The sequence below is a fragment of the Scophthalmus maximus genome, chromosome 13, assembly GCF_022379125.1.
Source record: "Scophthalmus maximus strain ysfricsl-2021 chromosome 13, ASM2237912v1, whole genome shotgun sequence".
NCBI lineage: Eukaryota > Metazoa > Chordata > Actinopteri > Pleuronectiformes > Scophthalmidae > Scophthalmus > Scophthalmus maximus.
In genome coordinates this window covers 14,702,501-14,725,987 of record NC_061527.1, presented here as the reverse complement: position 1 = coordinate 14,725,987, position 23,487 = coordinate 14,702,501, and the positions used below count along the sequence as shown (strand labels likewise).

General features: G+C 44.9%; 1 protein-coding gene across 6 annotated transcripts in view; it reads right to left on the bottom strand.

Moving 5' to 3' along the window:
- Window positions 1–535: 535 nt before the first annotated feature.
- Window positions 536–23,487, bottom strand: part of shdb (Src homology 2 domain containing transforming protein D, b) — a 23,624-nt gene continuing 672 nt past the window's right edge. Inside the window, exons 2-10 of one of the 6 annotated variants that reach the window (XM_035648211.2) lie at window positions 22,385–22,500; window positions 20,692–21,086; window positions 19,716–20,101; window positions 17,683–17,833; window positions 14,794–15,015; window positions 7,498–7,575; window positions 6,558–6,732; window positions 4,800–4,919; window positions 536–2,171 (exon numbers count right to left, since the gene is read on the bottom strand). In XM_035648211.2, coding sequence (XP_035504104.2) covers window positions 1,985–2,171; window positions 4,800–4,919; window positions 6,558–6,732; window positions 7,498–7,575; window positions 14,794–15,015; window positions 17,683–17,833; window positions 19,716–20,048 — 1,266 coding nt within the window. In that variant the 5' untranslated portion in view covers window positions 20,049–20,101; window positions 20,692–21,086; window positions 22,385–22,500 and the 3' untranslated portion in view covers window positions 536–1,984. The remainder of the gene's footprint in view (window positions 2,172–4,799; window positions 4,920–6,557; window positions 6,733–7,497; window positions 7,576–14,793; window positions 15,016–17,682; window positions 17,834–19,715; window positions 20,102–20,691; window positions 21,087–22,384; window positions 22,501–23,487) is intronic. The other 5 variants (XM_035648214.2, XM_035648217.2, XM_035648216.2 and 2 more) reach the window with 5 other exon arrangements.

Below are 23,487 nucleotides of genomic sequence, written 5' to 3'. Positions count from 1 at the left end.
CAGCCACACCTCACCTCCCCCCGTCCTCACCCTCTCCCTCCCAACACGGCTGTTAATGGATGGAGGCGAGCAAATGTGTGTGTGTGTGTGTGTGTGTGTGTGTGTGTTTGAGTATGTGAAGCACGCAATCTTGCCAAGTCCTTTGTCTATTTTCTTCTTTCTGAGCTGCAAATGAGTGTATTCTATGAAATCTGATCAGCAATGCGCTCAAGCTGAATATTTTTCTTTTTTCCCCCTTTTTGAATCAAACATGAGTAGAAAACATTTGTATATCAACATTCCAAAAACTTTACTGCATGTCATCCCGAATCTGACTTATTTTGTGACCAACAGTTATTTTCCCATCTCCAAATTCTCATATTAATTTTTCGAAGCTGAAAGAAGTAAAAAAATAAATAAAATAATCCATCAAATCAAAAATCAAAAATTAATCTTCAACCACTTGCCAGCATCCTGGTCCTCAGGCTGGAAAAACACTGATCTACATAAAATCAGCACGTATTTTGAAGACTCTTGAGAAACACAGACAAGATAGTTCAACACAGCAGGTAAATTATGCAACCTGTCATCTTTTACTACAGACAGAAAATGGCCAAAACAACAATAATTAATGCAACACAGGCAAATACATTTCCATAAAGACACAATGATTTGAATATTTTTTTCATGTTTGTCATTTCTAATGGTCATAAATGTGTTTTGGTAGAAATTGGCTGTCGTCTAAAATCCGTATTTGCCACACAACACTGCAACCAGGCAGCAGACGTGGAGACCCATTCCAGATGGCGAGCATTTAACTCAAATACGACTCAGCAGCCAGCATGTAAGGATTTGGCCAGACGAAAAAACTGTGATGAAAAACGTAGGAAGTGTGAGAATGTGGCCGACATTCACAAAGTTTGAGAGTTTGTTTAAGAGTGTACAACGTTTCCTGGTCAGTATCTGTTTGCTTCAGATGTAGCCTGCAGCCCAGCGTCTAAACTTGTCTTTTCTTTATGTCAGTGAAAAGACAATGAAAGCAGTGATGGTTAATTTTTTTTTTTTTTTTTACAAACCCAGCATTGTCTACCTAATGCAACGTAGGCAACCAACAAGAGGGACAGGTCAGCAAGGTCAGCACAAGCACCAGTACAACACAGCTTCTCTGTTGCTTACGATGAACAATCAACAAGTAACAGGACAAGATGTGTCAAGCAAATTGTCAACATACAGCAGCAAGACAGCAGACAAGAGACTGGATGAAAATTAACTACGTGGCTTTGTGTGGATAAGCATCTGAAATATCACTGCTGTTGGTAAAAACCTTTCCTCTTCAAAAATAGCTGTTTTTTCTTCTTTTTTTTGGCGAACATTTACAATCAGGTTTTCTGAGCCCCGAGGATGACCAAGGTTTCTCACCCTATACAGTACAATTCAATTCATTGATTCTGGTAGAAACGTGAAAAATGAGCAAAATAGAACTTGCAAGGTTTTCACCTGACGACAGCAATATTTGATGATGTTGATGAGGTGGTGTTTTTTGTGTGGAACAGCAGTAATTTATCCCGATGTTCTGCAGGCCTTCTGTAAACTCAGACTGCACAGACTCTCCCATTTCCAGCTCCACTGACTTACTCTGCATTTCAGTCAGCTGTGAGGGAAATGTAACAAGGAAAGGGAGAATTTCAGATGTCCTGACGTTAGAACACCTTGTTTCAGCAAAGGATATGAGAGAGAGACGTTACAACACAGGTGGCCTAAAGTTCAGGTATTGCATTTCATGTGAATCAATCCCCCCGGATGTTAGGGACACTTGGCACAGGTACGACAGCAGTTGGGGGTGAAGGCATTAGCCCCGTGGTGTGTTGAATCATCAAAAGCAGTCCGGTCCCAAACAGGACGACTTTTGGCGTCACTCCGCTGGGACGATCCAGTCAAACATTCAAAGTTTTAAGTGTCCGAGCTCAATGAAGTCCCGGAGGTCCAGTGGGAGCGTCGGGGTCAGTCAGAGTGTCTGCACCAGCACAGGGAACAGCAGGGACAGGTGCTCGGCACCTCGCACTGGGAGTTTGTGTGTGGTGTAGAAGTGTATCACCTCTGGGATGGTGTCAAAGGGAGGGCTGTTCTGTCCCAGCACATACTTGCCGTCTTTACACTGAGTGAACTTCATGTGCATGAAGCCCTGGCAGCTCCTGAAAGGAGGGAGGGGGGGGGGGGTAAGAGAGTTGGGGGAAAAGAGCGTTGACATGAAATGTAGTGGGCATAAAACATGAAGCTTCCACACTTTTTGTCACATAATGACAGTGAAAATGACAGCCTGGATTTATGTTCACATCGTTCTGCTGCGCTCTGAGGACATGAGTCCGACCAAGATGTAACACCGTGTCACAAATTAGGAAGGGAGGGACGGCTTGATGGATGAATGGCTGGTGTAATAGCACATGGTGGGAAAGACAAAACCAGAGTGAGAGAAAAAGAAAATCACTGGACCGTGAAAGTGGCTTGGCCAAGACCAACCACGCCGGCTCCTCCCCTTTAAAAATCCAGGCGGCCGCGGCAGCGCGTCCCCTTTAAGAGCCCGTCAGCCACTCATGATGTATGTCTAATTATAGAAGCAGAGGGAAAGACAAGGGCTGAAACCTGTCACCATAATTGTCATTGTTCTAGTCGAGCAAATTAAATTTTGAAGAGCACTGAAACAAAAAAACAAAAACCTCTCGGTGGATACGAACAGCCTCGACAACAGGCAGTTCATGATCATCCCACTAGTCTCCAGAGCCCCGAGAGCCAGACCCGTCATCACAGCAGCGCTCAGAGTTGACAGTGAGCTTTCATCCTGTTTGTTTTGGGGGACTCGTCTTATCTCATGGTACATTGGAACCTACCAGTGCTCTTTCATAAATATTCATGCTTGTTTAAACCTGGCAGGCCTGTGTGTGCGTCAGCACTGACTCGCTTTGGAGTCTCTATTCATTTTGTCTACTTTAAACCACTTTTGTCATTCCTCCCATTGTTGCAGTGTAATCTTAAAATGTTATGGTTTACATGTTTCCACAAGAGAGAGAGAGAGAGAGAGAGATACTATCAGAAGGACAAAAACACCCAGAATTTTTAGCTGACGTGGGTTTTTCTGAAGGGGTTATTGGCCTCGTAACAGTGTGTCAGTACCCTAATCCAACATGCAAACCAGTCACAACACCCTGATAAAGAATATGAAAAATCTCACGACTTCAATAACAATCGGGTTAAACCAGAAAACTAGTTGAGGCCTATCAGGCGATGAGATAGATGACCTAAAGCACCGTGCTTGGAGGAAAAAGCCAACTTATTAAAGTGTCCACGCACACTTTGCTGTATGCTGACAGGGCAATAGTGAGCGCACACGAGAATTTGCAAACTCTAGTTAACTATCCAAGTTCACCAGCTTTCATAGACCTTCAGGGCAGAAAGAATGCAAGACTGCAATTTCTGATCGCATGCATTCCAATAAATGTCCTTAAAAACCTGAAAAAATCTGCCTCTGCATGGGTGGACAACTACAAAAATGGAGGAGAAGAGAGACAACGTATGAGACAAAAATAATGGGGACATTTGAACATGTGGACAATTTGCTATGAAAACATCAAGTCAATTTTGAAAACAAAAAGGTGAGCACATCAAATATGCTGGTAAAATTCCCTCATTGCACTGGAAAGTGTGAAACGTAAAGAAGGCCCATGCAAGTCTATGTCTCTCAGCTGTGATATGTGTTTATAGGTTCGGATAATAATTTGACCCTTTGCCTTTTCCTCCCTTACATTTATATAATATTTAGCTGCTTTCTTCGATTCCTGTATGATCATCAGCTTGTGATTCAGAGACCTGGCGACTTATTTTTTAGCGACGTCGTGTGCCTGGATCTCAGCAAATGTAATCGTGAATACAGACAATATGATTAAAGTTCTAATCTAACTAATTTCAGACTGTGCCATGATACTTGTTGTTGCAGACTCTGAAGGTCAGTGAAGTTCAGCTCCTCTTTCGAAACAAATGAGAGGATGTAAGATCGATTGATTCCGTAGTTTCTTAAGAGACATTATCTCTCCCAGGCCTCACGTGCGTTAGCTGCAGAACCGGTGCTGGTAGTGACCTTGTCGCTTGAGCGAATGTGCGCGCGGGTGAACATTGTCAATCCCACTCCACTCATGTAAATGAGTAATGCATGAGCTTGTTTGTATGTCAGCACAACACAGTGACACTCTGTGCCCCCCCCCCCCCCCTTTCCCTCCCTGACTCCCTTCTTGTGTGGCCCGCAGAAGGTAATTCATATTCATTAGCGATTATGGCGAGGATGATGTGTGCACTGAAGTGTGTTCTACCTGCCTGATTACCACTTAGAGGGCCCAGTGGGGCCAAGGAGGGAAGGCCACGGAGAGGGGCCAAGGCTGGGGTGAGGACCGAGGAGTGATGGGAAAGCGGTTTGAGGCAGGGACAATGGATCATGGTGGTAATTACAAAGGAGAGATTTGGCCAGATAAGCATTATTATGCCCTGCAAATGAGTATCGGGAAAGGAATCAGTGTGGCAGTGATCTTAAGTGGGGTTGATGCTGGAGGGGAGGGAGAGGGTGGGGGTAAGAAACAGGTGGAGAGGTGTGGGAGACTGCGATATGAGATTGGCAGCTCGGGTGGCTTCACAGACACTATGCACACACTCAGTCACACGGCAGAAAATCTGAGAAGTGTGCAATTAAATTGCAGCAGTAAATATCTGAGGTGTTCAGATTTCTTTCTTTTCGTTTGTGATACCCCAGTGTGTGTGTGTGTGTGTGAGAAACTTACCGTAGGGACAGGGAAAAGTCGCAGCGGTTGGTCTGACTGTTCCTCACCAGGTAGCTACACTCTTTACACAGCGTCAGCAGCGACTCTGCCTCAGAGCGGGACAGTGATCCGTGGTACCATCTGATAGACACAATCACACACATACACATTCAAAATAAGACACAATATAGTGGCATCTGTGAAGTGTGATTCCAACATATTGTTACAGACCTTACAGACCTCAGTGTTATGTTATCACTGTAGTGTTGATATTTCTAAAGCTTAAGGACAACAAAATCCAACAATGATATAATTTCAACCTTCATGAACTGTAGAAAAGGTAAAAAAAAATAGCGTCTGTCCACATACGATGAACATGGCATGAGATCTTCCGAGTCAGACACGTTCACTACAGCTGGAACATTTCGGCAACAATTTGTGGCGACTGGGTAGAGCATGCAGAAGGAAGGCCATGAGGATAATTCTGCTGCGCAAAGCAGCGTTATTGTTCACAGTCATCAACACGTGTGTCGTCCCATCTGTGCTCGAACATGAAGGTCTGAACTTAATTTTATGGAAATATATCCCGGTGTTCTTGATAACAACAACCATGCTTTTGTTCTATTCAAGAACAGTGCAAGTAAGTAATTACATTATTTACATTAGTGCTTTTCCGTCACATGACAAAAATGCCTATTTCCATGCCTAAAGCCACAGTGAGGCCAAAACACGGTGTGCTGCCAATTAATATCAAAGAATAATCAAAAGCTACACAAACAAAAACTATCCACAGCGAAGTGTGGTGAATGCGACAGGCTGACGGTGAAGCCGTTTCTTTGTTTAAAACAGAGGGAGACCACAAAGCTCATAACAGCCCTTAAGAGATCATCAGGGAGTAATGGGGCATAATAATTAACTACCATCCTCAAGTGAATTTATGCACACGTACGTGTTTGTGAGTACAACACGGGCCTGGGCGTGGGCGTGGGCGTGCGTGTGTGTGTGTGTGTGTGTGTGTGTGTGTGTGTGTGTGTGTGTGTGTGTGTGCAAAGAGCATGTGTGCTTAACGGGTGGCATGTGCTTGAATTTCATTAGCACAGCCCTGGCTTAAAGTGCACAGAGAGAGAATAGCACCAATGCTGTCTGAAACTGCTAGACTAGAGAAAATGTGTTCTTAAAGCTCCTACTTGATTAGTTCTCATTCTAACCTTTCGCAGCTCTGACAAGCGCTGCTTAGTCGAAAAACCATAACAGTTTCATATTAGTGAATCAATATCACCAATATAAAGTAAATGCATGTACATGGCATCTGTGCAGAGACATTTGCAGTGGATTTACCTCTAATTTCATAATTCTTTCTTTTTTTAATTAAATGCATATACACATCAAATACTGCTGGACAAGATGTCTGGCTTAATCATACATTTCATTGATATCAAACATCTTACCTTACTCTACTTGGATTGAACCATGTGCACATATCTTGCACAGCATTGTGGGTATATTCTCATGTCAGCCAATGTCAGCTGTATCACCACTGCCATTACTGCTATTTTTCTTCTAAGACAGTGTAATTACTTTATCCTGTATTATATTTGAGGTGATTAAATTCTTGGCAACAGGGACACTCGCTCATTAACTATCAAGGTCATTGAATACCTAAGCATGTTAGCCTCTTTATCTGATTAAACCTTAAAGAGTATGATCTCCACTCAGATTTATAGCAAGCGATATATGTTTATGTAACTCCTATGGGTTCAACAGAAACTGCATACATACACCTGCTTCTCCAGAGGAACAGTAGCATCCACTCTCTCCCCCACCATCGAAAGGCCTTCCTGCGGCATTCGAAACTTCATCCCCCCGCCTGCCATCGGGCTGGACCTGGGCCCTGGAGGACGCAAGCGCTCCGTGGGCGAGGAGGAGCGGTCCCACTCTGCGCCGTCAAACTGTACTGTTGGCAGACAGAGACAGAAAAAGTGAGTCACCGTATTTACACAGTGCTGTGATCAAAAGGGATTAAACCTGCCAGCCAGATTTGTGTAAACATCAACCACCCGTCTATTGCGAAACCACGTGTGCAGCAGAGAGAGAGACCTCTCGCTCTAGAGGACAGCAGGTCCCGGCCTGACAGACTGCATCAGCATCATCGCAATTACCGTCATCAACATTTTTATGAATCTCCCATGGCAGATAGAGGCAGGAAGTTGGCCTCTTCTCGTCCTGGCTCTGTCGCCCACACACATCTTTATCTTCCAGTGTTCCACAGTACTGATTACTAGATATTATTCATTTCATTCTGAAACCAATTACATGTACAGACTGGAGTGTTATTCACTGCGTTTATGCCTGGTTTTGGTGACAACCATTCTACAGTACTTGTAAATAAAGTAATAAACATTAAGTGTACCGCAGCTCTATTGTGTTTGCTGATATGAACAAGGCAGACATTCCACTTTAAAGGCAGCTCTTTGTGCGTGGTTGATGAAAGAGGGTGTATGTTAGGAAGGGAAAGCTTCAAACCGAAAACCACAATGAGTGCAACAGGCAGAGGCAGATGCAGGTGGTGCAGATGAAGGCCGCTGGGAGTTCAGAGTGGAGGTAGAGCAGATGTGGGACAACAGCTTGGGTCGTTGAGGTCAGCGTGACTGCATATGTGTGTGTGCTGGTGGTGATAAAGGATGGAAAGGCGGGGGGGGTGTTCAGGGTTAGAGGTCACCTTGCTCTCTGACGGGGGGCTCCTCCTCCAGCTGACCCACTGGGGCAGGCCAGGGCAACTCCGACAACTCCCTCATTTCTAATAGAGGGGGGAGAGCGGGGAGGAGGCGAGAGAAAAAGGAGTGAGAACCAGCAGATGGGTTTGCACCAAGTTTAACCAAAGTGAGGATATGTGAGAGAAGAGTGGTGGTGGTGATGATGATGAACCTGGGTGCATGATTGTAAATCTGAGAAGGAGCGAGAAGTGTGGAAATGTGGAAAAAGGTGAAAGACAGGGAAGCCCTGCTGAGAGCGAGAGAGGAAGTGTGTGTTTGCAGGTGACAGCGATGTGGCTTCATGAAACGTGGTTAACTATACGTCCTGTCAACGGGAGAAGTAACATACTCTGCCTCCTGTTTCCTATTGTCATCACACTTGAGGCAAAACAAAATCAAGTAGTTCAGATCCCATATTTTTACAGTAACTGAAGAAAGCAAAGCATCATTTATAGCAGTCTGAACTAATCCACTTAAAGAAATCGTCTCGTGGCGGCAGATACTTTGACAAAAAAGTGGGACTTAATGTGCAACGCAACCCACAGTGTGACAGCGACTTCATGTGCAACGCAACCCACAGTGTGACAGCGGAACTGAGGAGCTTGGGGGCAGAATAATTCTCCACTCACTGTCCTACCTACAGAAGGAGAGCGGCAGAGAGTGCACGGTGAGTGAACTGAAAATAGCACATTTTCTCCCGTGGAATGCAACCATCTCATTTAACAGTCATTACTGCAGCCTTACACACGCGCACAGACACTTTTACAGCATAAAGGGATTACAAAACAAATAAAGGGAAAACAGGGGTGATGTCTTAATGAGCCGACAAATCCAAAGACCCCCCAGGCCCGCAACATCAAAGGCCATTTGAATGGGCGTTTGGAGAGAGACCCGGGCTGTACATACATGCCTTTCTCCCTCCCTGGTTAATTATTGAGCAGGCAGACACTCCGCCACTTTCTCTGGCTCTCCATGAATTATAGATGCATGGCGCAGTACAATGGCCCCATCTGGAGCGGGCTGCACCTCCGCTGAAGCCAGGATTAAAGTGTGGCCTGGCATCCCTCAATGGCAGACATGCACGCAAGCACACAGGTCCACAAACCCACTGAGACTAACACACACACGCGCGCGCACGACACCCGCCATCACTGCCACACTCTGCCTGTCTGCCCGCTCGCCACCGCATCAAATTTCACACCTCTAATTCTCAAGCAAAACTGTGGAAGACGCATGGAAAGAGAGAGGGGTGTAAATGAGAGGCGCACAGAAAAGAAGTGTGAGGGACTAGATACAGCCAAGATAAATTATTACAGTTCAGAAATGCGTTCAGCCACCCGAGCGAAGGATAAGCTAAGGTAGTGGTGTATTGTAGACGGGTCTGCGTTTGGCTGCAGTCATTCCGTCTCGTAAATAAATTTATCGACGGTGAGACAATGTGAGTCGTTTCCACCTTCTTAGCTCATTCGTAGATGTGTCTTTACTTTGACGGATACAACATTTTAAATAATGATGTTTTAATTGAACAAACCTCGACAGTTTCATCCACCTAATTCCTCTTAACCAACTCATAATACAAGGAACTGAAAGGGATCGTTCAACTTCAACTATACTGTAAATCCGTTCCCAAGTAGATGAGTAAAACTGATGTATGATGTAATGTTGTACTGATAGTTATGCTACCAGTTGAACAAATCTAAGTCATTAAAGTCTTTTCCATGAATTTTCCTTAAGTGAACTAGTCTGTCAGAGTATATCAGATCCTTGATTTTATTAAATTCACATGCATTTCCTCTGATTTCTCAAATGCATGTAGCAAGACACACTTATCACACCATGTCACTCATTCGCTAACAGGGAACATCTGGCGTCCATTCACTTCTATCTGTCATACATAGAAGGCTCTTAGTGCTTATGTTTGCCAGTGCGAGACAATGACACAAAGTGGTTTATGGATAAAGGCACAGATACATGCCAACAAGCCTATATTCATGAATTGTCCTTAAAATCGTTTTCAAATTGTCATACACTGTGTGGGGGGAGGTGTTTTTATCAGTTCTGTCCGCCATAATAAGCCAACTGATGAAACAGCAGTTCAGTAATTCGTGTCCTCATGTGACTCAACATACCTGCTAACAATTACCAGAAACTATCTGAGGGGGGAGGGAATGGCTAGACTAACTTTTTTCTGTGTTGCAACAGAGAACAAATTGCCCTGGGGGACAGATGACTGACTTTTCAAGCACATCAGCTGTTTTCTTTGTCCTCACAATATGGGAGGAGCAGAAAAAAGACAATAGAGCAGCTTCATTAGCTCCATTAATGAGAACATCTGTTTTTCAAACAGCCCTGACATCTCCTCGTCTTCTTTCTGCAAACAAAGACCTTCTGCTGGGTAAAAATGGCCCCCATTAGAACAGACATTTAACACCTTATGCCAGAGCAGAGGGGGAAAAAACATTCATACAAGGTCCTCTTTTAAAATAAAGATCCACACCATTTTGATTTCAATCTTAAAAGCATCATACATTTCCTGACCGTCCATTGTGTATACCATTTCCAGTAATTCATTACATCCATTTCCCTGAGGCTTGTATTATTTTTCATCTTCCCTATTTCACCTATGGTCCTCTAAGTGGGGCATTATCTCCCTTTCCATATTCCCCTGCCCCTCTCCAGTCTTGCCCTACTCTACTTCCATCATCTCTCCTGTACCCGTCTCTCATGTTGGTTGGCAAGAGGGAATCACGAAGGACATGCCTTTTCATTAATGTCAGTAAAGGTTCATGCTGAAGGAGAGAGAAAATCGGCGAAGAGGGAAGGGGCACGAGAGAGCGAGAGCGATAGAGAGAGAGGGCAAGACAAGAGTCCTTCCATTGCCAGTAAATTGATGAAGAGACTGGTCAGATGCCCCCAGGGTCTGCTTAGACGCACAGAGAGCAGCATCATCACCAGAAATGGAAATCTCATTTTGCTTTTATTTTTCTTGCCTGTCTGAATGCTCACATACACCCCGACACGAATTTGTAGGGATCCTACAGGGACGTACAAATACTGAGTGGCCAAGGAAATGGCATCCTGTCATTTCAGATCACATCCAGACACGGAAATCTGTCTCTGCAACATTTGCTTGACTGAATTTTATCTTTAGTATTCATTAGTACAAGAAATCTGACGTTCTGGATGACTTAATTAATATATTTCTTAATTTTGTTAGAATGTATCTATTCTCTTTCAATAATAACCAACAAAATATGAATTGAGTTCTCATTCCTCAGTTTAGCTTCTCATTAGACGATTGATGAAAAGACAGCGCAGCCGGGCCAGTGGTTTTGGGAGGCCACTGAGCCATGTTCAGGATTTTAATTTAGCATGATAACATGTGGCAATTAGCACTAAACACAAAGTACAGCTCAGACTGATGGGAATTCTGTTGGTTGTGCAGACATTTGGTCATAATGATGGGCACAACATAAAATGTCTAGGGATCAAAGTGATTACAATATATGAGGAGGTCATGAACGCCTGTCAGGCCTGTTTACTCAAAACCATAAACCTTACCAAGGCGCTAACGGAAGAGAAGGGGTTCACCGAAGTCAACTGGATCTATCCACCGAGGACCAGTTAACCAATCCAACAGTTGTTAAGATATTTTAATCAAGAAACAAAAAGGGGGTGGACTGATTGACAGACATATTGTCACTATTGCCATTCCTTGAGCTGTTCGTTTGGCATTGCTAAAAACAGTGGAATAAAGAAAATATAATATTACCTACCGTACATCAAATACATAAGGAAAATGATCAGGGGGGTTTTATGGGCTGCAAAGTGTTAACCCTAACTGTACGTACATCTGCAACGCCCTCTTGCTTCCAACACAGTCACAGTCTTTTGCTGTTGCCTAATGAGCAGCTGCACTGGAATAAGTGGAGAATAAGTGCTTTGCTCGATGGCACCATTACCGTAATTGCTAGAGGCGGCAATGCTATTCATTCACCTTCCCCATCCAAATATCCAGCTGATTGTCAGCTTTCTCATCATGTGTCCACTCAACCCACGTTCAGTCGTCGTCTAGCTCTAATCAGAGGGCTAGAAGGGACTATAAAGCTGGAAAAAAAATATGAAACACCTGAAACACCCATGCATCTGTTAATTTGTTGTCGCCATCGCAGGGCTAATGAGATGCTGCTTTTCATTAGCTCACTAGTTGGCGCTGAATGGCTGCAGGACCGATCTCTCACCGCTCGACTATCTATTGACTTCCAGGGAATAATGACTGTTGTAATTCAAGCTGGTTGCTGGTGACTGGTGACAGCTCTCTAGCAGTGTAATTAAAACCCCATCGGACTTAGTGAGACCCGTCATGTTCAAATCCTCAGGTATCCTCACACAGCTGGCTGGAGTTGCCCATCCATTTCCAACTGAAAATAAATAAAAGGCTTTGGAGGCGTGCTTATTTTTTTTATACTATTTGAAAAAAACCAACATACAGTACTCACTCGATTACATTTGAGCATAGACAATCTGTGACAATTATAATCATTTAGATTCTGTTCAGAAGCGCTTTCATTAATGGAACGTACGCAAATCCAGATCCAATATGATCCAGCAGTCCTCCCTCACACCCCCCAAACACCCACACACTCATTTGTGCCAACACGCACACAATCTCTTCTCACCCTTGAATTAGGAGCCCGCTGATAATCACAGCTGGAATTTTGAGAATCCACGTGTGTGTGTGTGTGTGTGTGTGTGAAGGTGATGATGAGGGGGCTGCTGGCAGATCGCGATGCCCCCTTTACCCCCCGTAGCAGGTTATCTGAGTTAGTGTGTCACATCCGCCAGGGAGGGAGGGCTGCGAGGACAGCCCCGTCACCGCTGCTGTGCTGCTGTGCTGCTGTGTACATGTCTGAGAGTGTGTGCCTGTGTTAGCGAATGACTGATTGCACACTGCCACAACGGCCCTGAATCCCCCCCCCCCCCCGCCTGTACGGCTCACCTCGCCACAGCCCCCGACCATTAATTCTCCTCAACGCCCCTCCCCTCTGAAGCTCTGGGCCTCCACAAACATCCATTGAGCTGACACCAAACATAGCATAACCTTGGACGCCCCTTTCTTTTTTCTCTACAGCATCTCTATCCATTTTCCATCTCTCTGTCCCTCAGTATTTTTTTTTCTGTTGTCCATCTTTTCCATCTCTCTGCTTTCCTGTTCTGTCCTTGTCCTCCCCATTTCTTCCCTCCCCTCTCATGTTGGCCGTGCCTAGCAACGCTGCGAGGGCTTGGGAATATGGATTAAATGTGAGAATGGAAAATACTGTTTGTGTGTTTACACTTCAGTGCTTCAGTGTGCGAAGACAGACAGCACGACAGCACATAGTGCCGACTCCAAATGGAAAAAACATGGGGTCAGACAACTCAAGTCTCGCAAGCGTTTCCCTCAACTGTGTTCTCTAATGGTGCTGCAAGCGCTCCTCTGCAGGGGGGCATGCTGTTTGTGGCACAAAGAGGAAAAGCTTGAATGCAGGAAAACAGCAGATAAAGCAGGAATAAGTGCTAAGTAGGTGAGAGGTGATATTGGCTTTTTAATTTAACTGTCGTGCTTTTCAGTTTCAAACTCCACTCTGAAATAAGTTACGGTGTCTCTTTGCTGCTCCTCTGGATAACGTGATTTGACGATGAACATGGTTTGAATGGATATGTGTGTGCGTGTGTGTGCGTGTGTGTGTGTGTGTGTGTGTATTCAGACTATTGTGTGCTGACCATGACTCTCTTATTAGCACTGGATCAGTCACGCACATGTAGGCATGTAATTAACTGAGAAGAGAGGGGAGGGGCACACACAGGAGGGGGCGAACGGGGGAGAGCGGGTACGGGAGGGAGTGCACACGAGGCAAGGTTGATTTATTATCCCATCACCTTGACCTTGGTGACTTGGAGATGCAGCTCAATTAAGCTGACTTGGCCTGGCATGCGTTGCACTGATCCACTCCTAAATGACCCATCAGTCTGTTTCTCTTCACTTCTCTATCTCCATCACTTCCCCTTCACACTCTCTCTCTCCAATTAAATTCAGTAGATGGAACATAACAAGATGGGATTTGACATGTACTCTTGGTGCAACTTTAAAAAATGATTACCATGCACTGTGCCAATTATTTTAAAAACACTGCCGATGAAAACATTTTCAAAGAAAGTGAAATTCCCTTTCACATTCACAAACCATCTCTTTTATGACATCAAATATATCTCCCTCTCAACATAACACACTCACAACATCTCTGTCAATTCCAATGATAATCTCAGCAGTTGTTGTGACAGTGGTTTGGCACGTGTGAGCGCAAGAAATCAATAGTCACCAGAAGGTGTTTAAATGTAGTAAAAGAGACAGAGAGATGTGTGTCATTTGAGCTGAGACAGTGAAGGTCACAGTAGTCTCCACATCCTGCAAAAAAGGGCTTTGGAGATGTAAAGATGAGGGGGCAGACACTAAATTAAAGGTCAGGGCAGTCAGCAGCAGGGGTCTCTGGGTAATCCTGACATGGCCTTTTCCTTTTAAAAAAAAAAAAGAGCGCTTTGAGTCTGGTCTTAACCATTTTCACTAATTCTTGTAAATGATTCCCTTTTTAAAAAGCTTTATTTTGTGCAATACCTTATTTTGTTATGCTTGGTACATAGAAGCTCCAGGAAATGTCTGGGAAAGACAAAGGAGGATTTTCTGTGTGGGTGTTTTAAGCTGGACGTTCGGTTAGAAATGCGATGCCTACACACTGCTTAGCCACCCTAAATCTCACACGCCAGATATCTGCTGAAAGAAAACCCCCAGAATATATTCTGGGAAGCTCAGAGTATCGATTCCAGCTGTCAGCTTGAAGCCAGAAAAAAACAGCAAAGTATGACAAAGAGTTTAGAAAAGGATTATATTCGCTGCCTTTTGAAGCTCCTCAACTGCTACATAAATTGGGCTAATAACTATAAATTGAATCATGTGTTCCAACGCCTAACCATTGTCTAAAATGTAAAAAATAATTTTGAGGGATCACTGCCATGTTTTTCCCAGTTGGAAAATCACAAATGAAATCCATGTGTCGTTTGTTCTTATATTTAAGAGGTAATCCAAACTCAAGTCAAAAATAGGAAATGGAAAAACACCACACAGGCCAAATTTGATTTGAATATTTGTGACTGGGCTTTGTCAAGCCGTTCTACCTTGGTTTGCGTTTGCTTTACAGACAGAATATCATCACACTGTTTTGGGTTACCTGCAAAAGCTTTAGAGATGTGGTCCTTTTTCCATTCCCAGGGTTGGTCGTACTCGTCAGCTGGTCTCTCGTCATCTTGCGGCAGCCTGCTGCTCTCCTTGCCCTCCTCCTGAGGTTCTCCATACACAAGGCCCCGGTGCTGTCTTCGCTCATCTTCATAGGGAGTGTCATAGAGCTGTACCCCGCCGCGCACCCGTCCTCCTCCTGGGCCACGCTGCAGCTCTGTTGGTGCATATGCAGAATAACACAAATTCACACACAGGCACAAAGGCATGCACACAAACATTCTGAGATTTGTCCTGTGTGTCACCTTTAACCACTCAACAAGGAAAAAACAGACAATATTGAGAAATAATATTTGCCAGCAGCGATGGGGTTCCTCTGAACAAAGCATAGATATTATTCTGCATTTCAAAGTAAAACAAAAAGCCTGTTGAGCTCTGACATGACTAGAATTAGAGGAGAGAGACAAATGACGTTTGCACAGCTTGCCGTGGGCTCAGAATCTCATATGGGGGGGCTTAACGAGGCCTCGGGCTAGATGCTGAGTAGCAACACAGTAGCCGACTCACCCCCCTCCTTCAACCATCCTGAATCCCAACAGCAATCTAGCATGGCTCACAACATCACCCATGTTCCCCTGTTAACATTTTCATCACTTTCTCAGTGGGTTCCAACCAAGAGATGCATCTCAACACCTGCGAGTCAAATATGGTCATGAGATAAAAGGATTTGAGATTATTGACGCAGAAAGCTAGAAGATGAAATCGGATTTCTGGATGCACCATTAGGAGCCTGTAAGCTGCAGCAGCAATCAGTGGTGCTGTTTTGGTATGTTGACCTCAAAAATGTGCCCTTTAAAAAAACAGGTGGTGCAGACGGGGCAAAAAAAGGGGGGGGGGGGATGAAGGAGTCCACAGCCAGCAGCCTAGCGAAAAAAGGTTCATGTGAGAATTGAACAGGACTAAATGGAAGTATCTACTGGTGAAAAGCAGGGAAAACTTTAACCTTCACACGACAAGACACCGTTATTGTGCGGGGCTGCAGTCACCATGGCGACCGAGTGGAGACCCTGGGGAAAGTCCCTGAGGCTCGGAAGAAGAGGGAGGAGGGGAAATGGAGAGAGGAGGAGTAAGGCAAGGGAGGGAGAGAGGAGGAGAGGATGTGGTGGGCTGAGGAGAAGGAGGTGGAGGAAGAGGAAAGGGAAGCAGTGAGGAAACAAGGGGAGGAGGACGGTGGGAGGGGGGCGAGGCCTGTCAGCGTTTGATGTTAAGCCATTGAGACAGAAGCACAGTGGAGCTGAATGCTGCTCTACCTGCGCTGGGAGCCCACGGTGTCAGCGGCAGCCTGGAGATGGAGAGGATGAAGGCGGAGAGATAAAAACAGGCATGGAGGAAATAAAATGAGAAATTCATAGGAAACATGGTGGAGGGGAAAAAACAATTGGGGTGGGGAGGTTGGGGGTAGCAATTTGCCAGAAAGTTGAGAGATAAAAGATTGAGGGGGAATGACGACAGGGAGAATGGGGAGTGTTTAGGGGCCTACAGATGTGAGCCGAGCCGGGCCTGGGAACTGAGATCTGTCTATTATCCTCGTGAGCCACACATGAGCCAAGAATCATGATGGAGTTAAAAACACAGTGGCTAGTAAGGTGGAAACATTCAAACACAAAAAGTACAGCCTACAAAAAAAAAGCACAGAGGTTTGTTTTCAGGACAGTCTTGGTGAAAGATAATTACTATTCCGATCTCACATCTGTCTCTGCCGCACTGTGTTTATTAATGAGCGAAGACAGACAGTCAGACAAAAGCGGGCTGACACTCAGTCCTGGAGTAACAGGCTCAATTCATACTCAGTGAAAGAAGTGTGACAATGCTTTGCCAAACACTCTGCCATCACCGCTGGGAATCTAATCTCTCCAATGGCTCCATCCAGCTGCAGCAAGAAAAGACTTTCCTAAGGGTTTCTCGGTTTGGGCGGAAGAAGGGATGCTCTTCTCATTTTAACCTGAGATAATGGACTTCACATGACCCCTAAAAGTGACAACGGCGAGAGAACGAAAACATAACATTTGCTAAACGACAAATTAGAGAGACAAACAGACTCTCCCCTCAGGGCCGGGGAGAGCCCTCGAGATGAAGAGAGATAGTGAAATGGAGAAAGGGGAGGGGGAGGCTTTTACACTTAATGACTGGGAGCGACCAGGGAGAAAGCGGGAGGAGAGGGGCAGACAGAGATGTTATGGGAGGGGAGACAAATGGAAAACGATAGATGTGAGCTAGACAACGTGGGAGAAAATTGCGAGGGAGGAGGGAGGGTTTGAGACTGGAAAGGCATCTCCACAGGGCAGACTCATCCGCAATATTCTACGGTTTCTAACACAGGGGGGCAGACTGCTCGCCAACAATGAGGCAATTAAATGGGGGAAAACTGCATTTAATAGCAGTGTCTTTAGAACAAAGAACTGGAAAGCATGGAAATAAAGATACATTATTCTACAAATGTAGGAGAACCTAACAGAGAAAAAGAAGCGGAAGAAGAAATGTTTTTGTTTTTTTTATCAAAGAAATTGCTGACAGATTACAGATCGATGATAATACAACTTTGTGCCACAGCAACATATTTTATTCATGATGTTGTGTCTGAAATGCGATATAATACCTGACAGTGATCTCTATGATGAGAGCTGAATTTAACCCTCAAGGACGTCCACTTAATCTCATAGTATGAAGGCAGCTCTGATTGATTGTTTGTGTGGATGTATGAGTTTACTATATGTGAAGATTACCGTCTGATAAAAAATGAGAAACAGAAGGGGGTAAAAGGAAAGGGAAAGAAATTGACTCACTGAACCACTCAGATGCTGATGAGCAAAAAGGGTCAACTGACCTGATATGACCCTCTGGGCCTCGTACGGTTCCATGTAGCCGTTGTTCTCACAGGGAACAGGTCCGTGGTCCGGCTCTAGCCGGTGTTCCAATCGAGCATCGAACGGATCAGAATAGTCCGTGTCCCCCGCCAGCGGAGCAGAAGGCACCACCTAAAGCACAAAACACACGCACACGTACCCATGAAGAAAAATGACTTTTTGCTACAGACCATTAACTTGTCCCCTGGGAGAAACAGTGTCCCTGTAGCCTTTTTGACTTAATATAGAAAAAAACCAATTTAAATATGTTTTGTCCTGCAGGCACGTGGGGAAAAAAAGAGCTACAATCACAGTCACAGGCTATAAAGAATTTCATCCAGCAATTTCATATCAGCATTTTGTACAAGCACACGCTTCCGAATCATACACTCGCATAAATGCATCCTAGGGCATGAATGTTTTCCCATAATTTGGTCCGTACATATAAATTCTTAAAAGCAGGGAGTGTTGCACAAACAATAGCTCATCAAGACCCGAGATGGGGAAAGCAGCGCTACACTTTAAACAAGCAATCAGGTCCTCACTGAGTGGCACGTTAAATATATGTCTGCTCACAGACAAAGTGCTTTTGGAATATCACCAAGATGCTAATTTGCACCTTGGAGTGAGCAACATCACAATACCACAAAAATCCTGTGTATATTCACTCGCTCCACAACGTTGTTCCTTCTTTTAAGCCCACGAAGAAGGAACGACAATGATGAGTCTCTGTTGCCACATTAAAGGAAAATGCAAACTGAGTAACTGTCCTGTCTGAGGATGATCCATATTTTGGGCGGAGGAAGAGGAGCCGCTTGGTCGGTCAGGAGCATTTGTTCTTTAATGCAAGCACAGGAGGAAAACAGCAGTCATCTGACACAGCTACAAAGGCAGCCATATGGTGTCTCTCTCTCACACACACACACACACACACACACACACACACACACACACACACATGAAAATACACAAACAAACGTGTGCACATACATACAAACAAGCACTTTTCCTTTTCGCTCACTCCCTCTCTGAAAAAAGAAAATCACTCTATTGAGGCTCACTCGCCAAATTCCTGCTGAACACTGACGCTTTGCAGAAATGACATCTTAATCCCGTGTTGATTCTGTAACAGGTTATCTATCGACGCACAGGAATCTGCAATGTTAATTAGAGTGCGGATTTTCCCACAGACCCAGGGAAATTAATGAGAGCGGGGGGGGGGGGGGGGACGACGACGTTGAGTGGGCAACTATTGACTTCAGTTAAGACTATTACTTCAGTCCACTTCAAGCTTTTCGCACTTGTAGCATTTTCCATGAGTGGAGTCATGGATTGAACTGCGGGGATGAGAATCACCGAGACGATCCTTAACTTGCTCAGCATGTGAGAGCTGAATCAATGTGCAGACCGTTTCCTCGTGAAACCCGAGCTTCTGCTCCCATCGCCCTCTCAACATCTGTTTGCCTTTTTTTTCCTCTCTCCTCACAGTGGTAAGGTATGTTTTCTATATGGCACAACATACATAGTGCAAAACAAAGGCAAGGCAACGCAGTCCCGATGACAGAAACGACATCCAAGCATAAATTACATTTTCCTGTGGCCCGTGACGCGTCAGTAGACGTCGTATGGTATATGGCCCCTAACACGTGTTCGTGCGGGGGTCTCTCTCTCAGCTTGCAAAACCAAACCCCATTTATTATTTATGGAAGGACATAAACTCATGGGACTGTGACTCTCTCCGACTCAACGGTCCACTCAAGCCATCAATAATTCTCTTCCTCCATCTACGGTATAGCAAATTTATGTGACGCGTGGGGTGTCATGTGATTTATGTAAACAATGTGTTTTTGTGACAAACATTACCAGTCACTTGATTATGCAATCTGATCAATGGGAAGAGAGAGAAGCAGGGTGTGTTATTTTGCCTTCCTTTCATCTCCCTCTCCCGCTCTCACTTCTCTTCATCACTTGCTTTTCGCTCTGAACAACTGCAAAGACAGATTGCGGCTCTTACAGGCTCTTGCTGGTCCTCTATAGAGATGGCACTGAGGAGGATCTTGGTGCGCCCGAGCTCCTGAGAGTCCACTTTGATCAGTCTATGCTTGGGAGACTTCCCGTCCACACTGGACGACTTCATGGGAGAGCCGTACACCGGTGTGGCGGGGTCAGGGGTCCCAGAATCCCCCCTGGATCTGCTCTCGGACTCCTCATATGGATCCTCGAAGTCCAAGTCCCTCTGGAGTCGGTACGCTTTGAGGATCTCGCTCTCGGTGTAGTCTGGCGTGGGGGGCTGCGGGGGCACTTTCCTGCTGCCAAAGCTCAGGTAGTCCTTCAGCCACTTGGCCATTACTGCTCGGCTTCCAAACGTGCTGGTGTGTGGTGGAGAGAGAGAGCAGGAGGCTGCAGGGGAGCAGACAGGGACAAAGAAAGGGGTTACAGCCTGACCTTGTTTCTGTGGATTTGATCTGTTCTGTGGTTCAAATCAGTTTAAAGATTAAAAACAACTCTTATTATTCCCAAAAAACAACATTAATCCACGGCTCCTGATCCTCTCATAACATTTGTGCTGGACAACTTTTCCGTGGCCATGCACTGCACAGTCAATGTGCTTTGACATGCACCTCGACTCGAGTGACATTAAACTGCACCAACAGCTGGGCTTTACGCGCACTCCTTTTGTTTTACGCACGGAGCATCTGGACTTTGCCCAAAGGCTGGAATTTCATTTTACACCCCTGCAATAAAATCCGACGTTAACACGTTGATAAAAAAAAAGGGGGGAAGGCAAAGACTTGAAGAAAAGTAATGTGGAATCAAATAAATCGAAGTTGTGTTTAAATTCAAACATCTTAAATTCAAATCTAATAAGTTTATACCTAAAAGTGAAAGCAAATTGAAATGCAATTTAAACTTCTCACCAGAAACAGGATTTAAATACCAGCGAGCTCTGCGTTCCGAGGACACTCACACACACACACACACACACTCACCTACTGCTGCCACTTTGGATGCTTTATTCCGCGTTTCTTCATGTCGCGGACAATAAAAAACGACACAGAAAAAAGAAACACAAAAAACAACTTCCCACGCCTTTTCTTCCACAAAAAAAAGGAACAAGTTGAGAAAAAAGAGAAAAGGATCAGCTTCTCTGGAACGAAACCAGAGCACCGACGCGTCGCTGCTCCTCTACGCGCCGGCGGCAGACGTGCGAGTGGAGCGAGCGAGCGCAGCTCCGACAGCAGCTCGGTTAAAGGGGAGGCGCTCCACTCCCAGAGGAACAGTCCGGCTCTTCCCCTCCGCAGTCAGCCGACCGGTCATTCATTGGGATATCTGCACATCACACGGGCTCCGACGAGACGCATCCTCTGTCGTAATCACAATAGAGCTGCGGGGGGGGGCGCAAATGAAGAAGAGGAGAGGAGAGGGGGGGCAAATGAAGAAGAGGAGAAAGGGGGGGTGAAATGAAGAGGAGGAGAGGAGAGGAGGGGGGGGGGGGGGCTGGAATCAGCTCACACGAATGTGCTCCAGAGATGTGCATTATTCATTCGCATGACATCACTGGAGACTTGTCATGTTGTAGCGTCAAGTGGAGATTTTGTTTTTTTTATTCTTATTATCATTATGCAGTTTTCCCAAAAGCAACATTTTAAAAAAGCCCAAAGGCTGAACAAAATTGTTTTCTGCTCTCTCTCTCTCTCTTTCTCAGAAGAGTTTGGTGGAATATGGGGGAATCCAAAAGTTTAGTCCTTATCACGTAGACGAGATAAAAAAAGGCACCAGAGTCTGTCAACTCTGATTGGAGAAAAAAAAGAGGAAGCATTTTGGTACGATTCACCCCCTTTGTTCGGTCCGGTTGGTTGTCCCCGAGCGTGTTTCATCCTCTAACAAACGTCCCACTATCCAGCGTCCGGGCTGGCAAAATGGATCATGTGCTACAGTGGGTACGAGGCCCCATCTAGAGTCTGTTAAGAGAACGTGAATGCCTCTTTCTTTACAACACTCATGAGCTCACTTTCTCCCAGGGGTGGGAGACTAGATGAGGTCATCATGCTAGCATCCAAACCCCACCACAGCCAACAGCATCATCCCGTCCAGACCTTCACGTCTTCCTCCTCCTCCTCCATGTCTGCTTGTGCCTGTGTTCACCAAGCACGGGCTCCAGTGTTGTTGTTTTTTTAAACGTGAGGTCAAGGACCAGTTTGAATTAGTGTTGAAGGACTCAACTTGAAGACACAAGGATCGATTCCATGGCAGCAGACGAGATAAAAGCCTGTCGAATTACCTTCTTCCTGAAAGAATATCTACAGATGTGACAGACAGGCTGTAAACAAGTCTCACTTCACTAGTTCCCCCCAAATAATTTTTTTCTTTGGGGGGCAACAAAATGTTGCAGGAACAAAATTCACTATTCTGTGAGAACCGGTCATTATCCTGCGGGAACACAATCAATAATGCTCTGCTCAAGGGCTTATCTTCTGGGAACGAGATCTGTTCATTCAGTAAGTTGATAGAGATCTTGTTGGCACAACACATGGACTTTGATACTTCAAGATCATTTGTTTGCACAATATATGAGGATCCTTTCACCCCCACACCCAATCATTGTTTCAAACTCGCTAAGAGCTTTTTCGTCAATGACAAAAATGCCATCTTCTTCCTCCCCCCTTCCCTCTTCCTTTCTACCTTTGCACTTTTATTCCCCGTCATCTCGGAATGTACCAGTGATCTTCCCTCTCTTCTCCCTCCTTGCAGCCACACACTCCATCCAAGCCAGAACTGTATTGGAGAAAAGATTGAACCTGAGCAACAAATACAAAACAGAGAAGCGGGTAAGCTGAGCAGAGAGGGGAGATGAGCTAATCAGACAGACAGGCAGACAGACAGACAGGTACAGTCATTATGTTCTTTTTTCATGCGAAATAAACACTGTTGCGCTGGAGCCAAAGATTTAATTGAATCAAACAGAAACAAGAAGGCGCTGCCGAGTAGTTTGGAGACTTAAATAGACTCCCTCATTATAGAAGGGCTAAATATGCATACTATATATTCTCTGAACTTCACGCATCACTCAGATGTTGTTATTTTCCAGCTCAATAGCTGGAAACATAAAAAAAGAAAGGCTTTTCTTTCTGCAGCGGATCAGTAGCTCATGAACAACCTGACATGCAGTAACAAATGTTATCTTTCGGGGTCATGAATTTCATCTGAGTGTTATCACCACGAGTCTCTGAGTTGAATCAAGGGGCTGGAGAAGAGGCTCCACACACTTGAAGGGGTGTTTTTTTTTATAGTTTATATCCCTTACATTTACTGCCCTCATCTGACAGCTCGAGGGTACTGCGAGAGATTTAGAACTAAAGACAGAGGCAGGTCTCATTCATAGACTGTATGTTTTCTTTTACTACTATACTTTTGAATATTCTCTCTCTCTTAGTTTGTCTCTGTTACTCTGTCCTCATTCTGCAGGTGTATCTGACTCAAGAGCTGCACAATCCAGATCCAACCCGTCAACTATTATTATCAATCATCATTATTATTATTTATATATACCTATTTATATTGTTATTATTACTGCTAGTACTATTATCATCAACTGATGCTATCCTTGCATCTATACAGTAAGTGTAAATAGTATTATTGTCATTATAAGAACCAGTCTGATGGAGCTTAAATCAACAGTTACACAACTGTTCCCTGTCTCTCTCTTCTCTCCTCCTCTCTCCTCCCACCCCAACCGGTCGAGGCAGATGGCTGCCCACAGCTGAGGCCATTTCTGTTGGAGGTTT